Below are 27,387 nucleotides of genomic sequence, written 5' to 3'. Positions count from 1 at the left end.
GAAACGCAGATTGAAACCCCTCCATCAAAATGTTGAGAAGTTTATTTTTGAAAGTCTCTTCATGGTGCCCTCTAAATGATCACATTTGATTTTCATCTGAAATAGAAAACAGTGCCTTCAGATGTTCCGCAGGGTTCCATTGTAGGACCTCTCAAGTCACTTTAATTGTGAAGTCTCTCTCTAAATGAGTTTGAACTGTGTATGTTTTTATGTTAGTGTTCTTTTGATGTACCGATTTCTTTTCTGTTTTTGTTTTTAGTTGCCTATTCATTTATCTTTCCTAGTTTCAAATTTTAACATTGATGTACTGATTTCTTTTGTGGTTTTGTAATTTTTTTTCCAATTGCCTAATAACTTATCTTTTCTAGTTTCAAATTTTAACATTTAAAGGTTTTATTTATAATTGATAGCTTTAGGTATTTTAATTTTTCTCTTTCTTGGAACTGGCGGTTCGCCCACTGCTGGTTTGGACAATAAATAAAGAATCAGAAAAAAGAATAAAGCGACAATGACAAAAAATGACCAATATGACACTATAGGAGTGGACTACTCGGTGAACAGACAAATTTACCCAAACCTAAAAGTAGCATAGTATTGCATCCACCATATCTCAAAATGGCGTATTAAAGACACTGGACAGCTTTGGTAATTGTCAAAGACCAGTCTTCTCACTTGGTGTATCTCAACATATGCAAAAAATAATACACCTGTGAAAATTTTAGCTCAATTGGTCGTCGAAGTTGCGAGATATTAATGGAAGAAAAACACACCCTTTTCACATGAAGTTGTGTGCTTAAAGATGCTTGATTTCGGTTCGGGACCTTAAAATCGAATTCTGAGGTCTCAATATTAAATTCACACATTTTAGTGGAAAAAATACTTCTTCCTCGAAAACTACATTGCTAGTTGAGGGAGCCATTTCTCACAATGTTTTATACTATCAACAGCTCTCCATTGCTAGTCACCAAGTAAGTTTTTATTCTTACAATTTTTTGAGTAATTACCAATAGTGTCCACTGCCTTTAAACTGAATTCTTTTCAATTTGCTGTATATTGCTGTCTCTTGAGTTTTTTGAATTTTTGTAATACTGTAAGTGTGTAATATTTTAGTGAAATTTTATTTCTTTTAACTTTGTATTTTGTATATTGATTCGCTTGGGGTATTTGCACCACCTGTTTCAACTTCAATTTCAATATGTTGATAATAAATATATCAGAAACATACAAATTAAATGAAGGAAAAAGGAAACGGGCAAGACACTGGTTCAGGTTTGGAACTGGGGTCCACAGAGATGTCTGGACATGGCTCAAGTTGAAAGACTTTAGGTCTTCAAGACTGTGAGGTTACTCCCGCAGTTGTCAAAAGATTACATTTTGTGAACTGAGAATAATGAAGGACGGTTGACTTGATGGAGAATGATCCAAGGAGTTCAGTTGCAGAACCACTTTCAGATCTGACAAAAAGAGAAAAAAATACCACAAAAAACAAAGTTTACTTCAGATTAAAGCCATTGGAACCTTTCGGTACAGAAAAAAAAAAGTTCACAGAATTACAAATAACTTACAGGGTTTGAAAGACTTCTCTTGAGAAAACAGTAAAACAATATCAATTCTCGATATCGAGAATTACGGATTTATTTTAAACACATGTCATGACACGGCGAAACGTGCGGATAAAGGGTGGGTTTTCCCCGTTATTTTCTCCCAACTCCGATGACCCATTGAGCCTAAATTTTCACAGGTTTGTTATTTTATATAGAAGTTGTGATACACAAAGTGTGGGCCTTGGACAATACTGTTTACCGAAAGGGTCCAATGGCTTTAAAATGTACAATTTTCTCATCCCTAGATCTAAACAAGTTTATATGCTACTTTTAGACCTACATCTTGATCTTAGTTGCGATAGAAAAATTGAACAGCTCCTTTCTCGGAACAACATTTAATGAGGTCAGGTCAGGTGAGACTTCTACATTATAGTTAAAATTATGCGCGCATATAACTGTCGCCGAAAGAGAAAAAAACTATAGCAACAAATATTTAAAAGTAGGATTTGAAACTTTGCATGGTGGAAATAATATGACATTAGCATTTACCATAACATGGTGTTACTGCAAACCTTACTATGTCAATGACATAGTAAGGTTTGCAGTAACACCATGTAATGTAATCTCTAAATGGGTTGGGGTGGCTCTCAACAGAACCAATGGTTTCAACTCGAAGTTTTTGATCAGTATGCTCCGATTGTCTTCTAAAGAAAAAAAAACCAAATTTAGTCAAACAATATTTTGAGCAATTCATCGCTCGCATTCAACGATCTCAATCATTAAGACAAAACTTAAGAAAATGTTTAAGAATTAAATACTCACTGTGTAGCAGAGTAATTGTGTCGTACATCCCATATTCTCAGTGTGTTGTCGATGCCACCTGCAGGAAATCCAAAATTAGACTTGAACAGATTTATTTACTCAAAAGGAAAACATGTATGGTACAGCAGATTTGGATAGTACATATAATGCATTTTGAGAAACAATTATATCTTGGAAGTACTAGGGTCATAGAAAAATATTTCACTGTTTACCGCCCCCCATTTTTTTTTTAATATAAAAAAGCTTTAATTTGAAGGTCACTTTTGATTTGTTTAATAGTTTTTGAACTTTATTGATTCTTAACATTCTTTGCTGTAATCAGTCTCTTTTTACTCAGTGTACAAATTACTGTATAACTTTAAATTCGTAGTTTTAGTCATTAGTTGAAGTTGTATCGCCAAGGTTTTCGCTGAAAGACTGAAATATTTAGAACTTTCTTTCAGAACAAATTTTGACAATTGAAGCTGTATCAAAATGAAAAGAGAAGTAAGTGTTCCGGAAACACACTGAGCGAAACATTTATAACACAAAAAATGTGCATACAAAGCTTATTGTCAGATCCCAACAATAACTCATCTCTTGTTTGTTACTAGTTGGAGACTTTTGAACACTAGGTGGCAGCAGGCATACCAGGTAATTGGCATAGGTTCCAAACACTGATATCTGACTTGGTAGTGTGTGGGCCTACATGTATGTGTTGGACTGTGAAGTCACAACAAACACACCTTGGCGGCCATTTTAAAACTCTCAATTCAGCATAAAAATGTGGCGATGCAGCTTTCTGGTTTTGAATTGTATATTATTCTTGGGAAATCTCTGTCAAGTTTGGGTTTTCAAATATATATTTTTAACGATTAGTTGGTGCGATGACATTTTTAAACAAATCAATAAACCATAATTGTAGCTTCAATTAATTACAACAATTTGGTGTTTAAAGGCAGGGTTTACTTGACTTACTTAAGGCCATATTTGTTTGTGCTTAGCAGCTCTATGAAATTGGGCCCAGGACTGAATGCAAGGCTGCAGACAGAGTCTGTGTGTCCCCTTAATACCTTGACCAGGCTGCTGTCATGTCCCATAGTTTCACTCGCCTATCATAACCAACGGTTTCAAACCCGTTTCACGGACCAAATCGCCCGTTCCATGTGTCCCTTTAATTTCAAACCCCCTTCAACTCACCAGTAGAAAGCATGGAGCTATCTGGACTGAATGCAAGACTGTAGACAGAGTCTGTGTGTCCCCTTAACTCCTTGACCAGGCTGCCTGAGCCAATGTCCCACAGTTTCACTCGCCGATCTTCACCTTCAAGCATTAAAAAAAAAGTCACAAACAAAAATCGTCAACCACAACAAAATTAAGCTTACCAGAATCAGGTTACCAGCCTAAATATCGAGTCACATGTACAATTTTTAACTGGTATCCTGCTCATTTCTGCTTAGCATGAGGCAAAAACCTGGAAAACCTCACGCCTGTTCAACATTTACCAAAATCAGCCGCCACCCCCCTAGAAAAAAATTTATAATAAAAAAATAAAAATCTCAGCTTACCTGCAGATGCCACATATCTTCCATCTGGCGATATTGCAAGAGCCAAAACTGTCCCCTACAAATAAAACAACACACACAAATTGAAAGAGTTATGAGACCCATTTATATTAAACAAAATATAATAGAAAATATTGACTCTCAATGCAAGAATACTCAGCAAAAACTTAGAAATACAAACGGAAACCATAAACTTACACAGACAGTGCAGTAGGACTTACTTTAAAAAAAAGCAACAAAAAAAGCAGGTCAGCAAAAACAGCACCGATTCCCAAACCAACAATTTTTTTTATTAAAGACTTGTAATGCGCACATGTATCCACCCTCTTGTGTGTCAAAGGCGCAGTAAACCAAAAACAAACAAAGAAAAAAAGACACAACAAAATGAAAAACCTGTGACGTAAGAAAAGTTTAGAGTAGTTTGTGGTTCAAAGACAAGATCTAAGATTAAGCGGTAAAGATTTCCAGATGCGTGGCGGAGCTGTCACCCAAGCAGCCAATTCCACGAAACGCTAGGATTAATCCATCTCGAGTTAGGACGAGTAAGCCGTCCTAACTTAGGATTGGTTCAATGCGTCCCAACGTCTCGAGATAGGGAACTTAACTCGTCCTAAGTCCTATGGTTTATCCTAAGTTAGGAAGAGTTTGGTGAAAGCGACGACAGGAGTGTCAAGACTTAAACTTACCCTGTGACCATTAAATAGTCGGACCGTCTTGCCATCGTGTATATTCCAGAGTCTGATGGTCTTGTCGCTTGATCCGGTGGCTAGGTATTTACAGTTTGGATGAAACTTCACACACTGAAATGGATACACACGTCAACATCATTAATAGTTTTGAAGGGTTTGGGTACTGTTTGTAACACAAAACATTTAATGTCCACAGATTTACATTAAACTTAATACAAACATTAAACTTACAAACTTGGTTTGAAGATACTGTTAGTAGAAAGCTTCCCATACAAAATTACTTGCTGAGTTGCTGTATTTTTTGAAAAATTAGTTAAAACAATGTCTCAAAAGTAATTTATGTGTCCGTTTTAGCATGGAAAACGTATTAATCAAGTTTGATAAATGTGTTTTACATGCTCAATTATTTGTTTTCTTTCTGAGACAACAAATTTTTTTTGTGACATTGTTTTACAAAACAAAAACTCAGCATATGCATAAAATAACAAGCCTGTGAAAATTTGATCAAAATTGGTCATCAAAGTTTCGAGACGACCTCAGCTGAAGTCTCGAGTTCAATTCAAATATTTTAGTTAGAAATTACTTCTTTCTCGAAAGCTACATTACTTCAGAGGGAGCTGTTTCTCACAATGTTTTATACTATTTATTAACAGCTCTCCATTTCTCGTTACCAAGTAAGTTTTTATGCTAACAATGATAAAACCTTAAAAAAAAACATTAACAAAGTTTATTTACATCTACGTCCATCAAATGCCCGACAAATATCCTGAGTGGAAACGTTCTCTCCGCTGTCCACAGTCTCGCTGTGTTGTCTTTGGACGCCGTAGCAAAATATAGTCCCATTGGGCTGCTTTCTATCCCCCAAATAGGGTAGTTATGCCCTCTGTAGACAGCGACGTTAGACAGTGTGTCCAGATTCCAGGCCCTCACTGAAAAAACAAAGACAAATCGAAATTAAGTAGGATTTTTAACTTGCATGGTGGAAATACGTCGTCTTACAGGTGGAAGTCGATATAGAAAAGCTTGTGGTAACACCATGTAATGATAATCTCTAAATGAGTTGGGGTGGTTCTGAAAAGAAACGTTGGTTTCAACTCGATGTTTCGATGAGTATGCTCTGATCGTATTCTGGAAAATTGGAAATCGGAAATTATAAATTCTCAAGCATTGCTCATTGGCAGAGTTGGGACTCTAGCTGGCAGCAGACTCCCCGCGTAAAAATCCATGAGTGAGACAGGAACCAACCTTTTGTCCATGTGTGATTTAAGAACAGGCAGGTCTGTATGCTTAGTTTTTGAAAGGGCAAGGGCACCAAGGTATTTTCTCTCGGTAAAGGGTACTCTAAGAGGAAATTGTACATGTCTACAAGAGCAATTTGAGGGCACCGAGGCAATGACCAGGGGGCACGAAGGCAATCGCCTTTGTTGCGTCCGTGAAGTATCAGGCATGATTACAGGCATAGTGATCTGCTTTTCCCTTGAATGCGTCTGGTCGATTTTAGTCGATGTTATTTGTTGTTAACAGAATAGGTGCCACAAGCCATTTTGAGAAATGGTGGCTCATATGACACTAGTAGTTTTGGGTAAATCCGTCTGTATACACCCAACCAAACAGTGCACTCATATAGTGTCCACCATACCTCAAAAGGGGCTAATGGAGAACCCCTAAATTACATTTCTCAGATGAACAATCAGAATCGGTTGACCCCTAGATGACCCAATCAGGGCCCAATTTCATAGAGCTGCTAAGCACCAAAATTGTTGCATTCATAAAAACAAGATTACCAACTAAATTTCCACGTGATTTTCAGAATCAGCAAACAACAGCTAAATACCAGTAACAAGCAATAAGCAAAAATGAAACTTTGGTTGGTAATCCTGTTTTTATGAAGGAAGAAATTTCATTCTAAGCAAACTTTTGTGCTTAGCAGCTCTATGAAATTGGGGCTTGACCTCTGTGTCCTACCTGTGGTATCTTCAGAGCACGACAACAGCACCTTGTTATCCGGCATCAGACACGTACCGTACACAGGTCCCGAGTGCCCCCTTAGGATTCTGCTCTCACTGCCGACACTGCAAGGAATCATCGTTATGTCATTTTTGAAAAAGTATTTTTTTTAAAGGAACACGTTGCCTTGGATCGGTCGAGTTGGCCAATGAAAAGCGTTTGAAAACCATTTGTTATAAAATGCTTATGGTTAGAAAGACGTTTCGAAAGTAGATTCATAAATATCTCAGACAGTTTTGCTATTCCTATCGGTGGAGAGTGCTTCATGTGGGGGTGTTTAAACGGTTGATAATGACCAGCTGGAGCTCTGTTTATAACCGGTGGTTTCTTGGATACTACGCGCTAGTCTTGGTGCAAGACATTTCTCGTTACGGGCGATGCAAAAAAAAACGTTGAACAAAAACCAAACGATGACACTACCTTTTAAAGCCATTGGACCCTTTCGGTACAGAAGTTCACAGATTTACAAATAACTTACAGGGTTTACAGAAGGTAGTGGTGAAAGACTTCTCTTGAAATATTATTCCATGAAATGCTTTACTTTTTGAGAAAACAGTAAAACAATATCAATTTTCGATAGCGAGAATTACGGATTTATTTTAAACACATGTCATGACACGGCGAAATGCGCGGATACAAGGGTGGGTTTTCCCGTTATTTTCTCCCGACTCCGATGACCGATTGAGCCTAAATTTTCACAGGTTTGTTATTTGATATAGAAGTTGTGACACACGAAGTGTGGGCCTTGGACAATACTGTTTACCGAAAGGGTCCAATGGCTTTAAGCCAAATTACAAGAACCATTTACCTGTCTTCATACACCTGGCCCTCCATATAATCCCCAGCTATGTGGACCTTAGAGATGTCGACATCATGAGGTGATTCTCGCAGCTTCTTTGAGGTCAAACTCCACAACTGGATGGAGGAGTCTTCAAAACCGCCACAGAGAAGGGAATTATCTGCCGACAATGTGGCACAACTGAGTCTGATGGGAATTAAAGATAGAGAGATAAAATGCTTTTTTCTTTAAAACAATTTGTCCTTTTTTGAATATTAGGCCGTGTCTGAAACGCAACTTTGGCTACAGCTACGGCTAGATCGCGCGCGTCTGCCTATTCTTTAACACTGACTGCTGACAGACGCACTGATCTAGCCGTAGCTGTAAGAGTAGCTGTAGCCGAAGTCGCCATTTCGGATACGGCCTTATACTGTCACAAATTTGCTGCGTGAGTTTATGCTTCAACGAACTACAATGTGATACATGTATTTCATTCTTTTTATGTAAAATATGTAAAATTTGTACTGACTGTTTTTTATAAACTGTACAGTGTACCATCATTGATGGCGGGCAATGCCAGGGGTCTAAACAATACCTTTGGTATGCATTTGCGAATGTGTACAGCAGGATCGACGGTAGAGTTGGCGGACCCTTGTTAACTTTCTCAATATTCTCTGCCAGAGCAGCTCGTTCCTTGGCTTTATCTTCTTCTGAGGAGGTGGAGTGGTTGTCTGAGGGAGGGAGGGTGGGATTGACAGCCTGGGATCCGTTATCACTGTGGGGATTGGATGACACGGTCGTTGCTCCTCGCACTGGGGATGACAAATGTTTAAAGGCACTGGACACTTACTGGTAATTAATCAAAACAATTATTAGCATCAAAACTTTCTTGGTAGCAAGCAACGGAGAGCTGTTGATAGTATAACACATTGTGAGAAATGAATCCCTCTGAAACAACGTAGTTTTTGAGAAAGAGGTAATATAATTTCTCACTCAAATATTTGAATCCAATAAAAGACTTGAAGCCTTTTTTAGGCCTCTGAAAGCACACACATGTGCAACAAGGGTTGTTCTTTCATTGTTCTCTTGCAATTTTGATTACCAATTGATTCACAATTTTCACAGATTTGTTACTTGAGGCATATGTTGGGATTCACTAAGTGAGAATACTTTTTTGATAAAAAGGGAATTAGCCGTTTACAAACTGCTCACCAACCAAAAGGACTTATGGTATAAATGCAAAACAATAAGTAGTGACGTTACACCTTCTTTCTTGAAGGCTAAACCGATAACTGTCGTGTAACCAGGGATCACACCCTAAGTTTACAATACAACCTGGGAAGCGGCAGCCAGGGGATCACCTAAAGGGGATGCAACTTCATTTATTTCAGAATTTTACACAGTCAGTTTCCCTTGTAACATAGTTAATCATGATCCTATAAGCTAAAGTAGTAGTCCCAGCCTATTTTCTATACCATTCGCTCAGGTAATAGTTAAAAAAGCAGGACAGTTCTTTTCAGAACTGAGAAGTCTCCCGAACCCCCGAACATCTACTCCGCGGTAGTAATAAAGCAAGACTTTTCTCTAAGAACAAACTCTACCTGGCAAGTAGTAGATAAACACAGGGTGTTACCGCAAACCAAATATATATTGATACCTCACCATGCAATGCCTCAAATCCTATAAACATATTTATGGTTGAGAAATTACCTTCTATTTGGATGTGGAGATTGAAGACTTTAAGAAGCATGGAGTTGTCTTGACTTTGTAAATAGCGGAGGAGAAATTGCACTGCTTCCTGGCTCATTGGAATGACATACTTGCTGTCTCTGTGGTCGGTAAAACAAACATATAATGAACAGTCATAGCGATGCTAACTGTAATCCATGGTGAACGCGCGAGGTGGCTGCCAAATTTTCTTGCTAACCTGTGAAATACGCTTGCACCTGCTACAGTAAGCACAAAAGTTTGCTTACCGTTAAGCAGCGCTATGAAATTGGGCACTGCTTCGTACAAGGGAACACAGCCCCCTCTAAGTTTGGAGAGTGTAACAAACAAACCTAAATGCCGTCAGGTGGTCATTGGTCAAGAGATCCATGCTGTTCATCACGCCGGTCAAACTCTGCACTAACTCTCGCTGTCCGCTGGTATCCAAGAAGGACTCACAGTGTTTGCTGTGAAGGCTATGAGCTGTTGGAATCAGGACACAACATTTTCTTTATGAAAGACGATTATCTTTAAGTTGTCACAAAGCTGTTCACCGGACAGCAAAGTAATTCCTTTTAGAGGCACTGGACACTATTGGTAATTACTCAAAATAAGTGTTAGCATAAAAAATTACTTGGTAACAAGCAATGGAGAGCTGTTGATAGTGTACAGTACTGAAAGTATAAAATATGTGAGAAACGTCTTCCTCTGAAGTGACATAGTTTTTGAGAAAGAGGTAATTTCTCCCTCAAATTATAAACAAGGCTTCAGCTATTACGCATCTGAAAGCGCACACATTTGTGCAACAAGGGTGTTTTTATTTTCATTCATTATTCTCTTGTAACTTTGATGACCAATTGAAGGACTCGTAGTGGTTGCTGTCAAGGCTATGAGCTGTTGGAATCATGACATGACATTTTCTTTTTGAGAGACGATAATCTTCAAATTGTCACAAAGCTGTTTATCGGACAGCTAAGTAATTCCTTTTATAGGCACTGGACACTATTGGTAATTACTCAAAACAAGTGTCACCATAAAAACTTACTTGGTAACGCACAATGGAGAGCTGTTGATAGTGTAAAATATTGTGAGAAACCGCTCCCTCTGAAGTGACATGGTTTTTGAGAATTAGTTTCTCCCTCAAATTATAAACAAGGCTTCAGCTGTTATCCATCTGATAGCACACAAATTTGTGCAACACACTGTCTTTTTCTTTCATTATTCTCTTGCAACTTTGATGACCAATTGAGCCCAAATTTTCAGAGGTTTGTTATTTAATGCATATGTTGGGATACACCATGTGAAAATATTGGTCTTTGACAATTACCAAACGTGTCCAGTGCTTTACTTAGTTATGGTGTGTTGTGATGTCATTATTAGTCATGTCCGAACTCTCACCCAGAGCTTAGTGGTGAGAAGGTCATTGTGGTAGTAGTGGCTATTCCTAGAATACCGAGGAGGGTGTGGAGTCTGTGGTTAGGGACCTATCTGGACTCAAGGATGTGTTTTTTTGTCTCATTCCCGGAATGATGACTTCTTAATGGTTTGAGGGGAAATAAAAGTTGTATGGGCAAAGTAAATGGAATACTCTTGTCTTGGGCACCCAAGGGTGTTCTTCTATATGCAAAGCCTTATAATGTAGAAATGAATAGACTGCATGCAGAAGATAACAACAACAAATCGTCTTCCGTGAGTCTTTGTATTTAAATAATCGTACGTACTGATAATGTTCTGGGAAGCGTAAACACAACCTGTGTATGAACCATAGAGTTATATTATAACAACTAGAGGGCGCACGGGTGATGCTTCTTGCACAAAGGCGACAGTACCGCAAGGAGACACGCGCGCGCCATTATGTATGCGCGTTGAAAAGGAAATGTTTATTGAACGCTGCGCGATGCTGTTTTGATCAACTTACAAAATGGCGCACAAACACACGCTGTGGGATGCCAGTTTTGTCAACTTAGAAAATGGCTGCTTGCGCGCATGCCGGAGCGCGTATATAGGCCAGTGCGCCCTCTAGTTCTTATATATACATGTAACTCTATGGTATGAACCCACCTGCTGACTTGTGGCCATTTGTTATCATGTCCAGAAAGAGATGGATAAACAACGGGTAGAGAAGCAAATTCAGCTCATCCTGTACAGAAAGAAAAAATAGCTTAAAGACTCTGGACACTATTGGTAATTGTCAAAGACTAGTCTTCATAGTTAGTGTATCTCAATATATGCATAAAAAAACAAGCCTGTGAAAATTTGAGCTCAATCGGTCGTCAAAGTTGCGAGATATTAATGAAAGAAAAAAACACCCTTGTCACAGGAAGTTGTGTGCTTTTAGATGCTTGATTTTGAGACCTCAAATTCTACATCCGAGGTCTCGAAATCAAATTCGTGGAAAAATTACTTCTTTCTCGAAAACTACATATTATATGGTTATATATCATTTCTTTTAGAATTTATTTTATTAGGGCCAAAAAAAATCCTGGAATTCCGTTTTAAAATGGAGGAATCTCATCCCTGAGAGATATTTGTGTCATAAGAAAAAAAAAAAATTCTAATGAAGATCTTTTATTCAATAAATATTTTTGCAACAGCCTTTTCTTATATTTAGGTCTAAAGTGTGACTCATTTTACTTGAATCGCATATTACACACCAATAATATACCTTGAAAGGTGCCACTGTATTTTCAATGAATGTCTTGATCTGGGAATACTGCTGCTCATAGTTCTCTGGATCCGACTCGCTGAAAACAAAATTATAAGAAAAAAGAGAATATAAGAAAAAAGTCTGGTGGAGATTGTCTTGAAAATCTGAGACTTTTTTAAACCCGGCTTTAGCTCCGGCTTGGACTCCGCCACCATTTTTTGAGCAGTGTGAACATTTTACACGGTTTTATCAAAACCCAAAACCAAGCAGTGCTTTGTTTTGGTAAAACCGATAAAATTCAGGGGACTTTTTCTAAAACTCTGCTTGAGGTTCCATCTCTGGCTCCCGGCTTTGCTAGCGCCGGGAGCCAGAGATTGAACCTAAAGCAGAGTTTTAGAAAAAATCCCCTGAACCTTTTACCATGTTGTGCATGAGATGACGTTCAGGACTCCAGTCTCTCTCTTAATGGCCGCCTCGGTAGCCATTACAGACAAAGGTTCTGTAAGACGTAGCGACTTCTTACTAAATGTCTCACTGCTGGAATCCTGAAAAGCAAACAAGGAAGGACATCCATTGGCATCAATAAGCAGATATTATTTATAAAGTATTGTTAATCTAATTTTTTTGTACTGTTTTCATGAAGTATGGAAATAAATGTGAGTTTGTTTTAATTTGAAATTTGAATTGCGAATATAAAGTGGTTGCAGGATGTAGAAACTTTTCACTCCTCCCACTTAGCGCCCCCGACTTAGCAACCCCCTAACACCCCCCCCACCCCTGTGTCGCGAATAGCAAAATATCAACAGAGGGCGCTGTTGAACCCATACAAAGATATTATAGGCGATGCATGCGCATGTGTCGTGCCTGACAACATACACCGCGATAGAAAATGCCCCATCTGCCTATCCCTAACGCATTGCGGTTCTGAATCGCGATAAACCTTTAAGCTTAATTCATCAATAATGACTAGGGCCTACAGTACAATAAATGTTCATGACCCATTCCTCCATGATTCATCATTCTGATTGTCATTCAACTTCCATGATCAGTTTTAGTAACTGCTAGTAATTGTTTAAATACCATTAATGTTATAGAAATACAACAATAAAATGCAATGGTCTATTGTATCCAATATTTTTCTGAATTATTATGTTGTGTGTTTTTACCCTTTTTGTGGTTAATTAATGACAAGTGACGTTTCAAGTGTTTTAAACTAAAAATTGGTTAATAAAAAACAACTGGGCCAAACATAAATATCTTTCTTACAATAAACTGCCGTCGCTTGAGATAACTTAAAACAGCCGTTTGTATCTGCTCACTGTTGACCCTTTTCATCTTGAAAACTAAACACCCATGCAAAATAAGAACATAGGGTGTTTTAGAAAAGAACTCTCACTTCAGTTGACTCTCTCCACTCTACTCATTCCTGTCAACACTGTTTTCGCGGCAGTCAGCAATTGCATGGTTCCCTTCTCAAACATACAACAATTTATATGTGGGGCGTCAGGATATATTACCTCCCAACCTCGAACTCGTTCTCAGGTGAGTAGTTGTATATGCCGTTGCGGTCAAGGCTTCCGGTTTCACTCAGCTGTTATTTGAAAACGAGGTTAAATTCTTGCTCTGATTGTGCAATTTCAACATGGCGGCGTGCGGTGTTATTTTGACGTCGACACTACCTGCAATTGATGGGGATTTGTTGAATTATGTGACTGGTAAGGTTTACCAAAACGATGAAATATTATAAAGGACATGAGTGTGTAAATATTCCGTACTTTTTTCCCGCCATTAAATCCTAAGAATGTCAGTTAACTTCATTTTTAGCTGCCAGTGACAGGACAGAAATATGTACATTTTTTTTAATGTGTAGGACTGTAGGGCGCAAAACTTCATTATTGAAGTTTTCTCCGATGTCATGAGCGCGCAAAATTGATGGCCCGATTTTTGTTCGCATCCGCAAGTTTGAAGATGGGCCGCGTAATCTTTAATTGCAGATTGCGCGTGCAAGCTTCAAGCTTGCGCTTGCGGCTAGTTTGCACTCCTCAACAACATGCAACCAATTATAATTAAAAGTATTACTTCCTCTACTGATACTCTATCCATTATGAGAGGTGGAATGCTTCATGATAATTGATCAATTAATAATGGCTGCTTAATCACATGGCTGCTTTTTAGGCCTGTCAAACTGAACTTCTACAAGAGCTATAATATGATATTTCTTATTCCAATAATCTGATAATGAATGAAAAAGTGTTGGCAGGATTGAGTTGAGGATACCGAAACTTTTTTGTTTCCCTTTTTGTAACTACAAGTACAACAATCATGAAAATTATTACATTTAAATAAAACACACTCCACTATGGATGAACAGCGCCTGTGGCTGTGCACCGCGGTTAAGCACAAGGGTGCACAGGTGGTGCTCACGCATAGGGTGCACTACAACAAGTACAATATTAAAGACAACTTGGTGTGCACGAACACCCCTTTTCACAGAATGGTTGATCCCCAACCATTTTTGTTTCATGCGTTGCGAGCGCTTACACAATATCAACCTCTAACCTCTCAGGTACCCAATTATACCCCTGGGTGAAGGGAAGCAATTAAAGTAAAGTATCTTGCTCAAAGGATACAAGTGTCATGACAGGGACTCGAACCCACACTCTGATTACTCAACCACCAGAACTTGAATTTGATGCTCTAAACCACTCGGCCATGACGACACCTAACATCCTGTTCTGTTTCTTTTGATACATGTAGGTGTTCTAGAGGATGCCGATGAGTTTAATAATGCCAACGATGTCTACGAAGCAGTGGGCGGAGTCCTACATGAAGTTGCTCAAGACAAGGAGGAAGATGAAATCTTGAAGCTTTGTGAAAAACTTCTTAAAGCCGTGAAAGTGTAAGTTTGCCACCCTAAAACAATATCGTTGTGCACAAAGAAGAAACCCACGCACGTTTTTGAATGTGCTCGAGTAAAGCCCGGCGGTTCATACTTGAATCCAAATACAAACTGAGTTTTGACGTCACTTGTCCTTTTTTCGGACCAAATGTTTCACATGAGGAGGGCTGCATCCTACTCTGGATGAACTTGATGAAGATGATTATGATGATGATGATGAAAATTGCCTGATTTATGTAACACTAAACCTGTTTGTGCCGATAATATACATCATATTTACACAGTGCTTTTCAAGCTAGATACAAAGCAAGTTAAGATGCAGCGTTTTTTTACTGACGCAACGAAATAAAGGTGGTCAGTCAAAAGATGTATGCCTAAATTTGCTTGTAAGACATAATCTCTTTTCCTTTTTTTTTTTCTTCCAGCGGAACTGATCAGGGGTCCAATGCGTCCACCAGCATGATCCTCCTGGATGCTCCAGTGCATATCGGTGCGAGACTTGAAGGTTGGTGGAACTCACCAAGGGCGTGCAGTTACAGGGTCTGCAGGGTCTCGAGTTAGGACGAGTAACCTGTCCTAACTTATAATGGGTTCATTGTGTCCTACCGTATTATAAGTTATCACACAAGCGCGAGTGGAATACGAAAAAATATAGCGCGTCTGCGTCCCATATCCAGCGAGGTCGAAGGCTGAGTTGGATATGGGCCGCAGACGCGCTATATTATTTCGTATTTCACGAGTGCGCGTGTGATAACGAATTTATCTTCCAGTACTCGCGTACTGGAAGATAAAAGAATACAGAACTTAACAAATTGATTAAGTCCTATTGATTAATCCTGAGTTAGGTAGAGTTTGGTGAAATCAAGGGCTGGGTACTTTTTGTAGGACACAAAACACAACGTGTACATATTTACATGTACATTAAACTTACACGGTTTGAAGATAATGATGGTAGAAAGATTCCCTTAAAGTATTACTGAGGTGCTGTAGTTTTTGAGAAAAAGAGTAAAACAAGTCGCGAAAATACTTTTCGCCTCAGTGAGGCAGAATTTTTTTGTAGCATTTAAAACTTTTTTCGTGACATTGTTTTAGTCATTTCTCAAAAACTACAGCACCTCAGCAACTAATATTTTAAGGGAAGCATTCTATGATCAATATCTTCAAACTGTATGTAAATCTGTGGACAATGTGTTTTGTCTTACAAAAAGTACCCAAATCCTTTAAAAAAAGAAAAACTAATTTTTAATGATCAAATGTTAACAAAACCAAGAGTTTTTTTTAATTTTGCAGAATTTTTCTTTTTTTAGCTGAAGAACATGGAGAAGGTGACGCTTCAATATGGATGGTGAAAAAGGACAACTCAATGGTGAGTGTGTTTGATGGGTGTCACAATGTAGATTAAATTGTGCCTTTATTTGGTTACCTGTAGATAAAATGAATCAATCTTTATTTTAACTTACCACCATGCACAACCCTTGCAGTGGAATGGTATTCTTTTCTTCGTTAACGTAATTTCATTTTGGTGTGATTTTTTTTCTCTCCAGCTGGTTAACAAAAAGAAACTGGAAAAAGCAGAAGCGAAGATAAAAGCGAAGCAGGAACGACGAGCACAAAAAGAAGTAACGACAACAAAACAAACAGGGTAGGGAGATTTCTTCCTGTTTTTAACTTGGACTACAGTATTTTATTAAACCTTAGCTTAGTGGTTTTTGTCCCTACCTTTCACCTGGGCCCCAGTGGTTTCTGTCCCTACCTTTCACCTGGACCCTAGTGGTTTTTGTCACTGCCTTTCTTCTTTGTGTTCGAGCCCGAACCAGAGCCCTGCATTTGGATTGGGTTCAGCCCCTACCTGGCTGCGTGGGTAGGGGTTTTCCTCCCACGCCTAAAGCCTGGTTCATACTTCCTGCGAATGCGAATGCGAATGCGAAGCGAATTTGACGTGAATTTGACGTTACAACCCTCCTTTGCAGCGATATTCGCAAGTGATTTGAGCAAAGTTGAACTGCTGCGAATAATTCTTTTTGAATTTGTGACGTCAACATTCGTATTGCATTCGCATTCGCAGGAAGTATGAACTGGGCTTAAAACTGAAATGTCTTCATCGTCTTCTCTACAAAAAGTTGGCGTGATGTTTCAATTAGGATGCTTTGCCGACTAAATAATTCTGATTCTGAATTACAAGTCTAAATTTTGATTATTTTTATGTCTACAGGTCTACCATTACAGCATCAGCTAGCCAGGCTGTCAACAGAAAGGAACAAAAAATGGACGAATCTGGAAACAGTCGGGCAACGGACATCAGAATCGAGAACTTTGATGTGGCATTTGGTGACAAGTAAGTGACATTTCTTGGTAATTGTATGGTATTCTGGCTGGTAACGTATTTCTGCTAAGCGAAGGTTTGTTGTGCTTACAGGCTTTTATGAAATTGGGCCTAGGTGATAACAAATATCGAGTGTCACTGAGTGAGGGATGTCAGGGCCATACAAGAAGCCACTAATATTATTTTTTGTGATAATTAATCTGTAATATTTTCTCCTCTTCGTCAGAGTGTTGTTAAAAGAAGCCAATTTGACCTTGACCTTTGGAAGAAGGTATGGTTTTTGCGGAAGGAACGGCGCAGGAAAGAGCACATTACTAAAAATGATCTCAAGGTATTTATTGTTTAAAATGATCCCAAGTTTGTTCTAATGTTTCTTTATTACCCTATAACTTGTTGATTTATGTTTTACAGTGAAGCATGCGTTATATAAATATTTATTATAGTTATTCAATCTTAACTACAATTATAGTTGGAGTGCTTGGGGAAAATTTTGCAGGTCGGAAAATCAACTGAAGATGTCAGTTTGCGAGTTGTCCCTGAATGGTTTTGCGAAGGTGGCTTAAAGAACACCGGACAAGGCTAGCCCAACATCCAATCTGGCCTAAATCACCCAAAATCAAACGAAAAAATTGGGTTGGACTTTGAGTCACTTTTGAGCGATAAGACTAAAGGGAAAAAGGAATCTTTTTGTGTGAGAGCATTTTTTCTCCTAATATAACACTCACATTGTGAGCGAGTTTGAAATTGTCAAAACGTCCTAGGTCTCTTAAAATAGCCTGAACATACACACAAAATACAAGTACATGACGAGATACAATGTTTTGCACATTTCTGGCGTGCATCAATGTACAGAAAATTTTGTGCAAGATACCAAATTTTGCACCCAGGATTTCTGTGCGAGATACAATGTTTTCGCACAGATAGTTTTCATGCGAGTTACGACGTTTTTGCTCGGAGATTATTGCTAGGGTGATAAACAACGTTTTTTTCCACTGAAACAACAGGATAAAGGATTGTGTTTTGGTTTTTAATTTCGGTTATTTGATTTGTCGACAGTGGCGAGCTTCGCATCCAGTCTCATATCAGTATTCTTCACGTTGAACAAGAAGTTATTGGAGACGAGACGATTGCGTTAGACAGTGTGCTAGAGAGCGACGTGCTGAGAGAAAAACTTCTGAAGGAGGAGCGACAACTCATCGAGAAGCTCAACGCCACAAGGTGAGACTATAGACCTTTATCACGGTGTGACCATCTTGATTTTACTCCATTCCAACTCGTTGTAACCAAACTGAGGCTGGACGAAATAATAGTCTGGTGCCATGTTTGCGCAATGAATGTTAGCATTCATTACTGTTATTTGAAACAGGGAACATGACCAAGATGGTGACAGCGTGATAAAGATCTATACCACTCGTCCACTGCGGGTTTTCAACCCAGAATTTCAGAATCGAGCCTCTGAAGTAAACTAGGAACAGGGCTCTAGGTCTTATTTTCAATTTTTTTATATTAAAAGCACAGGATAATACGCAACCATAAAATGCAAAACAAAAGTTCAATATTTTCCTGACTTTATCTAACATTCAATACCATAGTTCACAATGTTTGTTGGTCAAACAGTAGGAGGGTTGATTGTCTAATGTGATGAATTATGAATGTTTTTCTCTGCTTGTCTCGTTTAGTCCGGGTGGTGCAGATCCTGCTGTCAGCAGCAGACTGTCGCAGGTGTACGCAAGTCTTGAAGAGATAGAGGCTGATAAAGCTCCGGCAAAGTAAGTAACCGTTATACATGCAAATCAATGTAACCGGGGTGAGGCTGGAAGGAACTTTAGTCTGGTCCCTTTGTATGAAACAGCCCTGGTACAGAGTGAGATTAAGATGCCGGGAAAGATGTAGGTCCATGTGCCAAACTTGAACATAGTGCCCTCTTTTAACTTAAACAAGGTTAGGTCATATTATCATAAAAGAAGTTCATCAGGATAGTAATATATCAAAATGAATTTTCTATGAAACACAGCCAATACTTGCGAAAAATTTGTAGCAGGAAACAGCGCCACCAATCGATTGGTGGTGCCTCGTTCTTAGAATGACTAGTGATAATTTTATGCTAGTACATTTTTTTTTTTTTTTCATTTAATAATTTGGGGGGCTAATCATCCTTACTCACAGCTAAGAGCTGAATTGCGAAGGACAAGGCTACAACGTGTTCGAGAAGCACTCTTGGATATGGAAAAACAGACAGATCTTCTGTCCTCAGTTGGAAATTATGATGCAAGTTTACTTATTTTCATCAACAGGGCAGGGATGATTCTAGCCGGATTGGGATTCTCACAAGATATGCAGAAAATGAAAACACGGTAAGCTGCTCGTTCAAAATGTCTTTGTTTTATTTATCTCAGTATAATCTTTTCCTTACCACAGGAGCCTTTGGCGACTGCACTCATACCCTTCTTCCTTACCATTGGTGACTTTAGTCGACTGCACTCATACCCCCTCTTCCTTACCATTGGTGACATAAGTTGTCTGCACTCGTACCCCCTCTTCTGTGCCATAGGTGACTTTAGTCGACTGCACTGACAACGTTCTTCGTTACCATTGGCAACTTATTTTTTTTGATTTGTGAAGTTTCTACCTATCTCTATCCCATTTCGTTTTCGTCACAGGGAGTTCTCCGGAGGTTGGAGGATGCGCTTGGCACTAGCGAGGGCGCTCTTCTCTAAGCCAGACCTACTGCTACTTGACGAGCCTACAAACATGTTAGATATAAAAGCCATCCTGTGGCTTGAGAGTTACCTACAGGTTCGTTGAGTGTAGTGAAACGCAAAAAAAAAGAAAGACAAGAATTAAAAATGATTAGTAAGGATGAGAAACATCAGTGTTTTGTTTCAGTTAAAAAGCTCACTGATTTTGAAATACTTCCCTCTGAAATGAAGTCGTAATCTAGAGAAATTTGTATCTGACAACCTCAAAAAACACTGCAGCTGATGTGATTGTTACAGGACTGTGCATTGTTTTGTTTCTTAAAGGAACGTTACAGAATTGGTAAGAAACAAAAATCGCGAAGATCACGGATTTACATAAAACTTACACGGTCTCATAATGATGGTAGTAACAAACATCCCTTGAAATACGTCTGTCTGAAATGTCATATTTGATGAGAAATAAATAATCTAATTTCGCGTTTGGAGTTTATCGCCCAGTGAGTGTGTTATTCATTTTTGTTTTGGCATGGATGCAATACAAAATTTGTAATTGGTTTTTCGCTATTCTCTTGTGACCCAGAAGGCCATTCTATCTCAAACCTCTATAGGTTTGTCAGTTGATGTATATGGTGGATTACATAATGTGCTTATACTGCCAGCAACTTTTTTGCTAGCAAAACCAATTCTGTAATGTTCCTTTAACTTTTTTAAAACTATATTCTAGGCTGACCTGTGGAATACGCATACCTTTTTCCTGTTTGGAATAAACTTCCTACTACTACACTCAAATAAAAACAAATAATTTAGCCATTTTGTGGAGTCAACCACAAATTTGCATGCTGTGTTAGTTCATGACGTATAAGGAAGACCATGCAATTTCAAGACATATTTGTGTGGATCGTTATATTCTACTTTTAAAACACTTTTCTAACCATATGCATTTCATAACAAACAATTTCAAAAGCATTTCAAAGACCAACTCACCCGATCCAATGCAACGTGTGCCTTTTGAGTTTAAAAAATTTTCACCCTCGCAGAATTGGCCGAGCACTCTTCTAGTCGTCTCCCACGACAAAAACTTCCTGGATGTCGTCTCCACCGATATTCTTTACCTCCACTCAAAAACATTGGATGCGTTCAAAGGCGATTACGAGACGTTCTTCAAGACGAAAACCGAGCGTCTGTCCAACCAGCAGAAGGAGTTTGAAGCACAGAAACAGTTCAGGGAGCACGTTCAGGTAGAGTGACCGGGTCCGTTTCCTACTGTCCGACTATTTCTATATTTCGAGCGGTGTCCTCTGTTAATGATGCTCCGTCTCAGTTGCCCCCAAATCTCCCTGTCCCTCATACATGTAGATATTTCTTCCAACTGCCACAAAGGTAGAAAAAAGGAGGGGACTATTGCTTTAGCTTTTAGTGGACCGTTTATAACTTCACTGCTGCGGAGTGAGTTCTTAATTGGTCTCAATGTTTTGACTAGCTTGCTCTAGTCATCGTCAGGAGACGATGGTATCTTCACAGCATTCATATGTTAAATTTCAGTTCTATGCATAGTTGTTCCAACATTCGATCCTACAGTTAAATGTTTTTTCCGAACGTCCGGTGAAACTAAATAAACTTTGTACAGCAATTCTCCCCTTTCAATTCTGGCAAAGTTGAACTTTCTCTGATTTTTATTATTTTTTTTTCGTTTCTAGGGATTTATCAATAGGTTCAGATACAATGCCAATAGAGCAGCACTGGTACAGAGTAAGATTAAGATGCTGGATAAGCTGTAAGTATTAGTAATAATAATAGTAATAATATTTTTGGGGTTGAACAAAGAATTGGCTAGAGTGGGATTCGAACCAACGACCTCCAGATTAACGTGCCGGATCCCACTCTAGTCAATTCTTTGTTCAACCCCAAAAATCATTTACAAATTTACCCAGTCAGTTTCCCTTGTGGTTTATATTAATATTAATAATAATAACAGTAATAACTAGGCATGTAGTGTTTGTGAAAACAAACGCTAGATGTTTGGCTGTCGTTTGGCCAGTGTTCGAATCGATGTAAAGAGTGTTGTTAATAGCTGTTTAAATTGCTAAAGAAATCAAAATGAAAATGTATTCTAGATGTGTATTATGGTAAAGCATCAAAAGGTGTCCATTTCAACCTTAAAGTCCTTAAATAGGACCTTTTCAAAGTATTTTGAAAAACTGTCTATTTATATGGCATGTTTAAACAGGAATGAAATGTAAATTTGTTTGTAATAATGGCCTCTCATTTTATTGTTACTTGGTTATTTCTACACTTCTGAATTTTTTCATAATTTTAGATTAAAAGATAAGGCCGAAAGCGCCCAATTCAAGGCAATGTGTCCCGTTAAGCAGGTGAACTTTGTAAACGTTTATGACTACCATTTATTTACAGGCCAGTTTTGAAACCAGTGGAGCGTGATCCAGATGTCATTCTAAAGTAAGTCAAGCTTTGTTACTTGTCACGTATTTCCCTGGTCAATAGACGGTATTGAACATGACGTCATCATTCAAAAATGTGCCCTACAACATGGCGTCTGTGAGCTTGTGTATGTGTGTGTGTGCGTTAGTGTGCCATAGATATCAAACCGGGAACGCTGCATGCTTCATTGATGGACGCGTTTAGGCTCGCATAGGGTTTGCCCTACAAGATGTCCACTTTCATAACAACAAAGGGGTTATTCGATACGGTCTAATGGTCAAACGTTTGTATGCCTCCTTTAAGGCAAAGTGTACCTATGGTTTTTTGAACCGTTTGATTGCTTTAATCCTGTACCATGTGAAATTTTCATTTCAAAAGGTTGTTGCGTTTTGAGATGTTGATGAAAAATCTGGAGCAAAAATTTAGATCCTAGTTTTAGACATTTTTGTTTCAGCAATGAATCTCTCCCATGCCAACCAGAGACTGTTTTTGACCTCCAAGATGGCATCGGAATGACATAGTTAATATAGTTTTTTTCTTCTATTCATCCCCTTTTATAGATTCCCCGCAGAGTTTGAAAAGTTATCTCCGCCAATCCTACAGCTGGATGAAGTCGAATTCTACTATACAAAGGAGAAACCAATATTCAAAAAGATTGATATTTCGGCGAATATGGAATCACGGACATGTATAGTGAGTGGTAGTCCTTTAACATTTTCCCAGAATGAATACCGGTAGTACCGATTTTTTGTGCATACCAAATGTATGTTCTATCAACAGCATAGATTTGGGGTTCTTTAAAGATGCGTCGTCGTGATCAAAGCAGACCTGTTCCTGTATATGAAATTATGAACTCTCGCCCAGTTATTGCATGTGCGCTCCATCCACTCATATCTATTGTCTATGGCGAGTGCATGCGCGTTTGCAGGAACTGTGTTGCACTTTTGGGTCTTGGTTAAAATTGATTGGCCCTAGGCTCCCCCACCCAAGTTTACTCTTGGATGGCGGCAATTGATTCATGCTTCTCTCGCATCACAGGTCGGTGAGAACGGCTCCGGTAAGACGACGTTACTCAAGATCCTGATCGGCGAGCACCATCCAGTGGCGGGTGTCCTCCACAAACACAGAAATCTACGAGTGGGGTACTTCAGCCAGCATCATGTCGACCAACTGGACATGGACCAGACGCCAATCGAAGTTGTAGCGTCACGTTTCCCAGGTGAGTCACGCCCATAGAGTTTTATATATAAGAACTAGAGGGTGCACTGGTGATGCTGCGTGCACAAACACGACGGGACCGCAAGGAGACATGGCGCGCCATTTTGTATAATCGTTGTACGTGGGTTAAATACAAAGTGGATGTTGGTCTGGTGTTTGATAACGTTTTGCGATGCTGTTTTGTCCGCAAATACTTTATTTTCCTGTATATTCGATCCTTGGTCTACATGAGACATTTGTTTTAAAAGAATAAACCATTAATTTGTAGGTCATACCGTGGAGAGATATAGACACCAACTGGGAAGCTTTGGAGTGACCGGAGAGCTGGCCACAAGATCTGTGGCCAGCTTATCAGGAGGGCAGAAGAGTCGAGTCGCCTTCGCACTCATGTGTATGGGGAAGTAAGTAAAACAACGAAACAAGCTTTACTTGAACAACAACAAACGTTGATTGAATTGAATTGAATTGAATTGAACAAAGATAAGGTACACCATTGTAAATTGCACTTAGTAATTTTTTCTTTTTTGCATTTTTTGTTTGTCAATGAGACATCGCTCAACATTACATGACACTTTTAAAAACATTACTTTAAAAAATACCATCTGTTTTGTCAATCTGCTTAGCCACGTGTAAGGCAGCAATTTTTTTGAAAAAAAGAAAAGAAAAACCTTTTTTATTTTTTTTAAGGGAGGTCGCTAAATATGTTTTTTAAGGCCCCTACTCTCTTTGAATGAATAAAAGGTACAGGGAAGGTACTTGTAAAATCGGAATGGTCACCCTCTTTTCTACTTTGTTCTCCTTGACAGTCCGAACTTTTTGATTCTTGACGAGCCGACCAATCATCTGGACATAGAAACCGTAGAGGCTTTGGGTAAAGCTATTAATGCATTCAAGGTAAGTTTAACAATAATAGAAACTATTCATTCTGGTTTTATTTTCATTTATTTTATTTTATTTATTTATTTTGATTCTTCGGACAATACAGTTACAACAAACTCAGGCTGTCCAGGGAAGGGCAAAAGTATAAAAAAAATTGTCATCAAAAAAGATTTCACAGACCTAGCACCCAAATGTGTTAGCACTTCAACTCGGTACTTTGTTACGTTTTTTTGTGTAATGTTTATCACCAAAAACCTGATTTCAAAAATGTGCTACTTTTATTGTTACTTATTTATTTGTTATATATTTTTTGTGACCAGGGAGGTGTTATGCTTGTATCTCACGACGAGAGTCTTATACGTTTGACCTGCAAGGAATTATGGGTGTGTGCAAATGGTGAGGTGACGTCAATGGAGGGGGGACTGGATGAATACAAGCGAATCGTCGAGGCAGAGTTTGCTGCTCAGAAGTAACTTTGAAATCACTGGAAATTGACTCTTAACGACTGCTGGTGAAAGTAATTGACTCCTGCGGAGTATAATTTGTGAAACAAAAACGAAAAGACAATCTGATATTTTTAAGGATCATGGAGGATCCTTTTTCTCTCTCTCTACTAAATTTTAACGACCCTCTCACCCTCAAGTTGGGAAGGTAGTGCATTCTGCTCCACAAGCCAGGCTCCTAGTGGATGAGACCCATGCCTACATCCTTACGGTCTGTGAAGGGGATAACTCATTTCAGCCCCATGAGTTGTAGGTAGCAGCGGCCCCTGATGGTGGCAGTTGATTTGGGACATGCTTGCTTAAGTCGAGTGGTGTCCTTGAATCACGATGGTTCCCCAAGCCTTCCTGTCCCCCATTGCTGACTTGAAATCTGCCGATTCAAGTCCCGTGTCTATTTTGAGAATGTCAGAGTACGTTAGTGCCGGTCTACCAGGTTTCCTCCTCCTCCCATGCTTAGGGGTCCACAGAACAATATTGGACACTGGTTCGTCTTTGCTCCTGTAGCAGTGGCAAGCAAAACGCCTCCTTCTCTGTCTGATTTTTGTTGATAGCTTGGGTAGGTTCCCATATAGGACTTTGTTGGTCATATGCTGACTCCAGTGGGTGTTAAGAGCTGTTCTTAATAGCCTTGTGTAGCACCCATTTATCTGCTTTTCCAGTTTACCCCAATTCATTTAAGTGTAGCCCTTGCCTTGAAATGGCCCTCCATGGCGTTGTGATGTAAGGCGACATCCCATAATCAAGATAAATTAAAAGAAACTTTGTGGTAGATTGTGGAGCCCTCTGTGTCACTATCCAACATCACATAGAAAAATCCAATGAAACAAAAATGGTAGCGCCCTCTATTGAAAATTACCGACTGCGGTGTCTTTTTGTGCACATTCTAGGCATTGAAGACACTGCAGCAAATGGCCTGTGGTGCTCAACACTTGTGCGCCCGGTGCGCGTCGGATTGGTCTACACATGCTTCACTGATTGTTCATTGGTTGCAATGCTGCATCACTTTTCAGTCAAGTTTCAAGTACTGCCGAGTACGAGGGTGGCCGAGTATGGAGTATAGTACTCGAGTATCAAGTACTGGTCATGTTCCTCGTATCAAATAACAATAATGTATGCTTATAATCATTTTGCAAATAGGAACCAGACTATTTTGTTCTTCCAGCCTCGGTTTGGTAACATTGAAATCAATAGGAGAAACTCAAGATGGCTCTTTAAAAAGAGTGGTCGTCATATCACTCTTTTAGAGGGGTTTCACTACAGGACAGAGTGGAAAATCACTCAAAAAAGATGCAAACTTCAATCTAAAAGAGTGGAAGGACAACTCGAGCAAGAGTTGTCCCATCATATGGCTTGTCAAAGAGTGATTTTTCACTCTTTTGCATTAAGATAGACAGCAGCATTTGATAATGTAAACGATTTTGAGAAACATTTCACCTTAAAGTAATGCGTTTTTGTGCCCCCAAATTTGAATCTGAGAAGCGTTTGCGTATGCCTATTTGGAAATTATTTTTCTTGCATGGATAACTTCGCTATGGATTTTCGGCAATATCTCAAAAATGCAGCCAACTTTTGAAATGAAATTTTCAGAGGTAGTTTTATGTTGTGTACATCTCCATTTATATAGGATAAAAGCAGTAGAATGGTCACGAAAAACCAAAGGTATGCCTTGAGGTCCCTGCCATACTTTTTCTCTACCCATTTTAAAAAAAGTAAAAAAAAAATATCTTTTTCCAGTATTTATTTATACAGCAGTTGCATATATAAATATATCATTGTCACCAAATGACTAAAACCTCATTGACGGATGTGTAGGCATTCATTATTAAGGCAGTGAACACTATTGGTAACTACTCAAAATGATTATAAGCATATAACCTTACTTGGTAACGAGTAATGGGAAGTTGTGTGCTTTCATCAGATGCTTGATTTCGGGACCTCCAAATCTAATTCTGAGGTCTCGAAATAAAATTCCTGAAAAATTACTTCTTTCTCGAAAAACAATGTTACTTCAGAGGGAGCCGTTTGTCACAATGTTTTATACTGTCAACAGCTCTCCATTGCTCGTTACCATGTATGCTAACAATTATTTCGAGTAACTACCAATACTAGTGTCTTGTGCCTTTAAGAAAATAAACGTAAAAATTTAAATGTGAAGACAAGGTTCCACACTTTGTTAAATAAACGATTCTAAATGCCTAAGCAACCAGAACTTTTGCAATACTTTTTTTTGTGGTTCATTTAGTTTTGTGGAGCCTCCCTTTGGCACTGTACCGCCCTTGCGACTTATGCTTACTTTGGGTACTGTATCCCCACCCCCTCTCCCTTTTACACTACCCCTGTACCGACTTTGGGCACTGTTTCATGCCGTTACACAACGGGCGGGGGGTTGGGAGGTATAATAAAGCCACCAGGCTTCTTGGCCCCTCTTGAGAATTGAGATAAAAACAAAAGTCCACAATAAATTTATTATAAGTTTATTACCCCCTCATTCCCACAGCCCCAAATGTATGTATTTGCCCCTCGACCCCCCTTGCCAGCCCCCAGATTAAACGTCTGGTTGTGCCACTGATAGCATAATGGCAAAACAGCTCATCAGTTTCGTGACCTGGTGTATTTGTATGAGATCCAGGGTCTCGTGTAATCATGTTTTTAAATCTGAAATAAAACACCATGAAATTTAATTTCTGTT

The 27,387-nt window shown here is 38.9% G+C and overlaps 2 protein-coding genes across 2 annotated transcripts; one reads left to right on the top strand and one right to left on the bottom strand.

The window, feature by feature from the left end:
- Positions 1–24: 24 nt before the first annotated feature.
- LOC139950348 (TAF5-like RNA polymerase II p300/CBP-associated factor-associated factor 65 kDa subunit 5L) lies at positions 25–13,161 on the bottom strand. Its single transcript, XM_071948968.1, has 15 exons — positions 13,005–13,161; positions 12,159–12,283; positions 11,757–11,835; positions 11,153–11,231; positions 9,445–9,574; positions 9,095–9,213; positions 7,980–8,196; positions 7,415–7,591; positions 6,565–6,671; positions 5,335–5,528; positions 4,597–4,710; positions 3,914–3,968; positions 3,546–3,668; positions 2,367–2,424; positions 25–1,454 (listed from the first exon to the last, which is right to left on the bottom strand). Exons 1-15 carry the CDS (start codon positions 13,071–13,073, stop codon positions 1,331–1,333), a joined length of 1,770 nt encoding a protein of 589 aa, XP_071805069.1. The 5' UTR covers positions 13,074–13,161; the 3' UTR covers positions 25–1,330.
- A 217-nt stretch (positions 13,162–13,378) lies between these two features.
- On the top strand, positions 13,379–27,387 carry LOC139950765 (ATP-binding cassette sub-family F member 3-like). Its single transcript, XM_071949567.1, has 19 exons — positions 13,379–13,453; positions 14,496–14,637; positions 15,063–15,142; positions 15,945–16,003; positions 16,182–16,279; positions 16,850–16,972; positions 17,187–17,291; positions 18,017–18,178; positions 18,640–18,729; positions 19,255–19,314; positions 19,621–19,756; positions 20,697–20,897; positions 21,357–21,433; positions 22,072–22,116; positions 22,659–22,791; positions 23,137–23,317; positions 23,585–23,717; positions 24,123–24,210; positions 24,516–27,387. The coding sequence occupies exons 1-19, from the start codon at positions 13,381–13,383 to the stop codon at positions 24,666–24,668; spliced, it is 2,139 nt and encodes a 712-aa protein (XP_071805668.1). The 5' UTR covers positions 13,379–13,380; the 3' UTR covers positions 24,669–27,387.

The sequence above is a fragment of the Asterias amurensis genome, chromosome 18 (genome assembly GCF_032118995.1).
Source record: "Asterias amurensis chromosome 18, ASM3211899v1".
In the NCBI taxonomy this organism is placed as follows: domain Eukaryota; kingdom Metazoa; phylum Echinodermata; class Asteroidea; order Forcipulatida; family Asteriidae; genus Asterias; species Asterias amurensis.
This window is presented reverse-complemented; position numbering and strand designations above follow the sequence as displayed.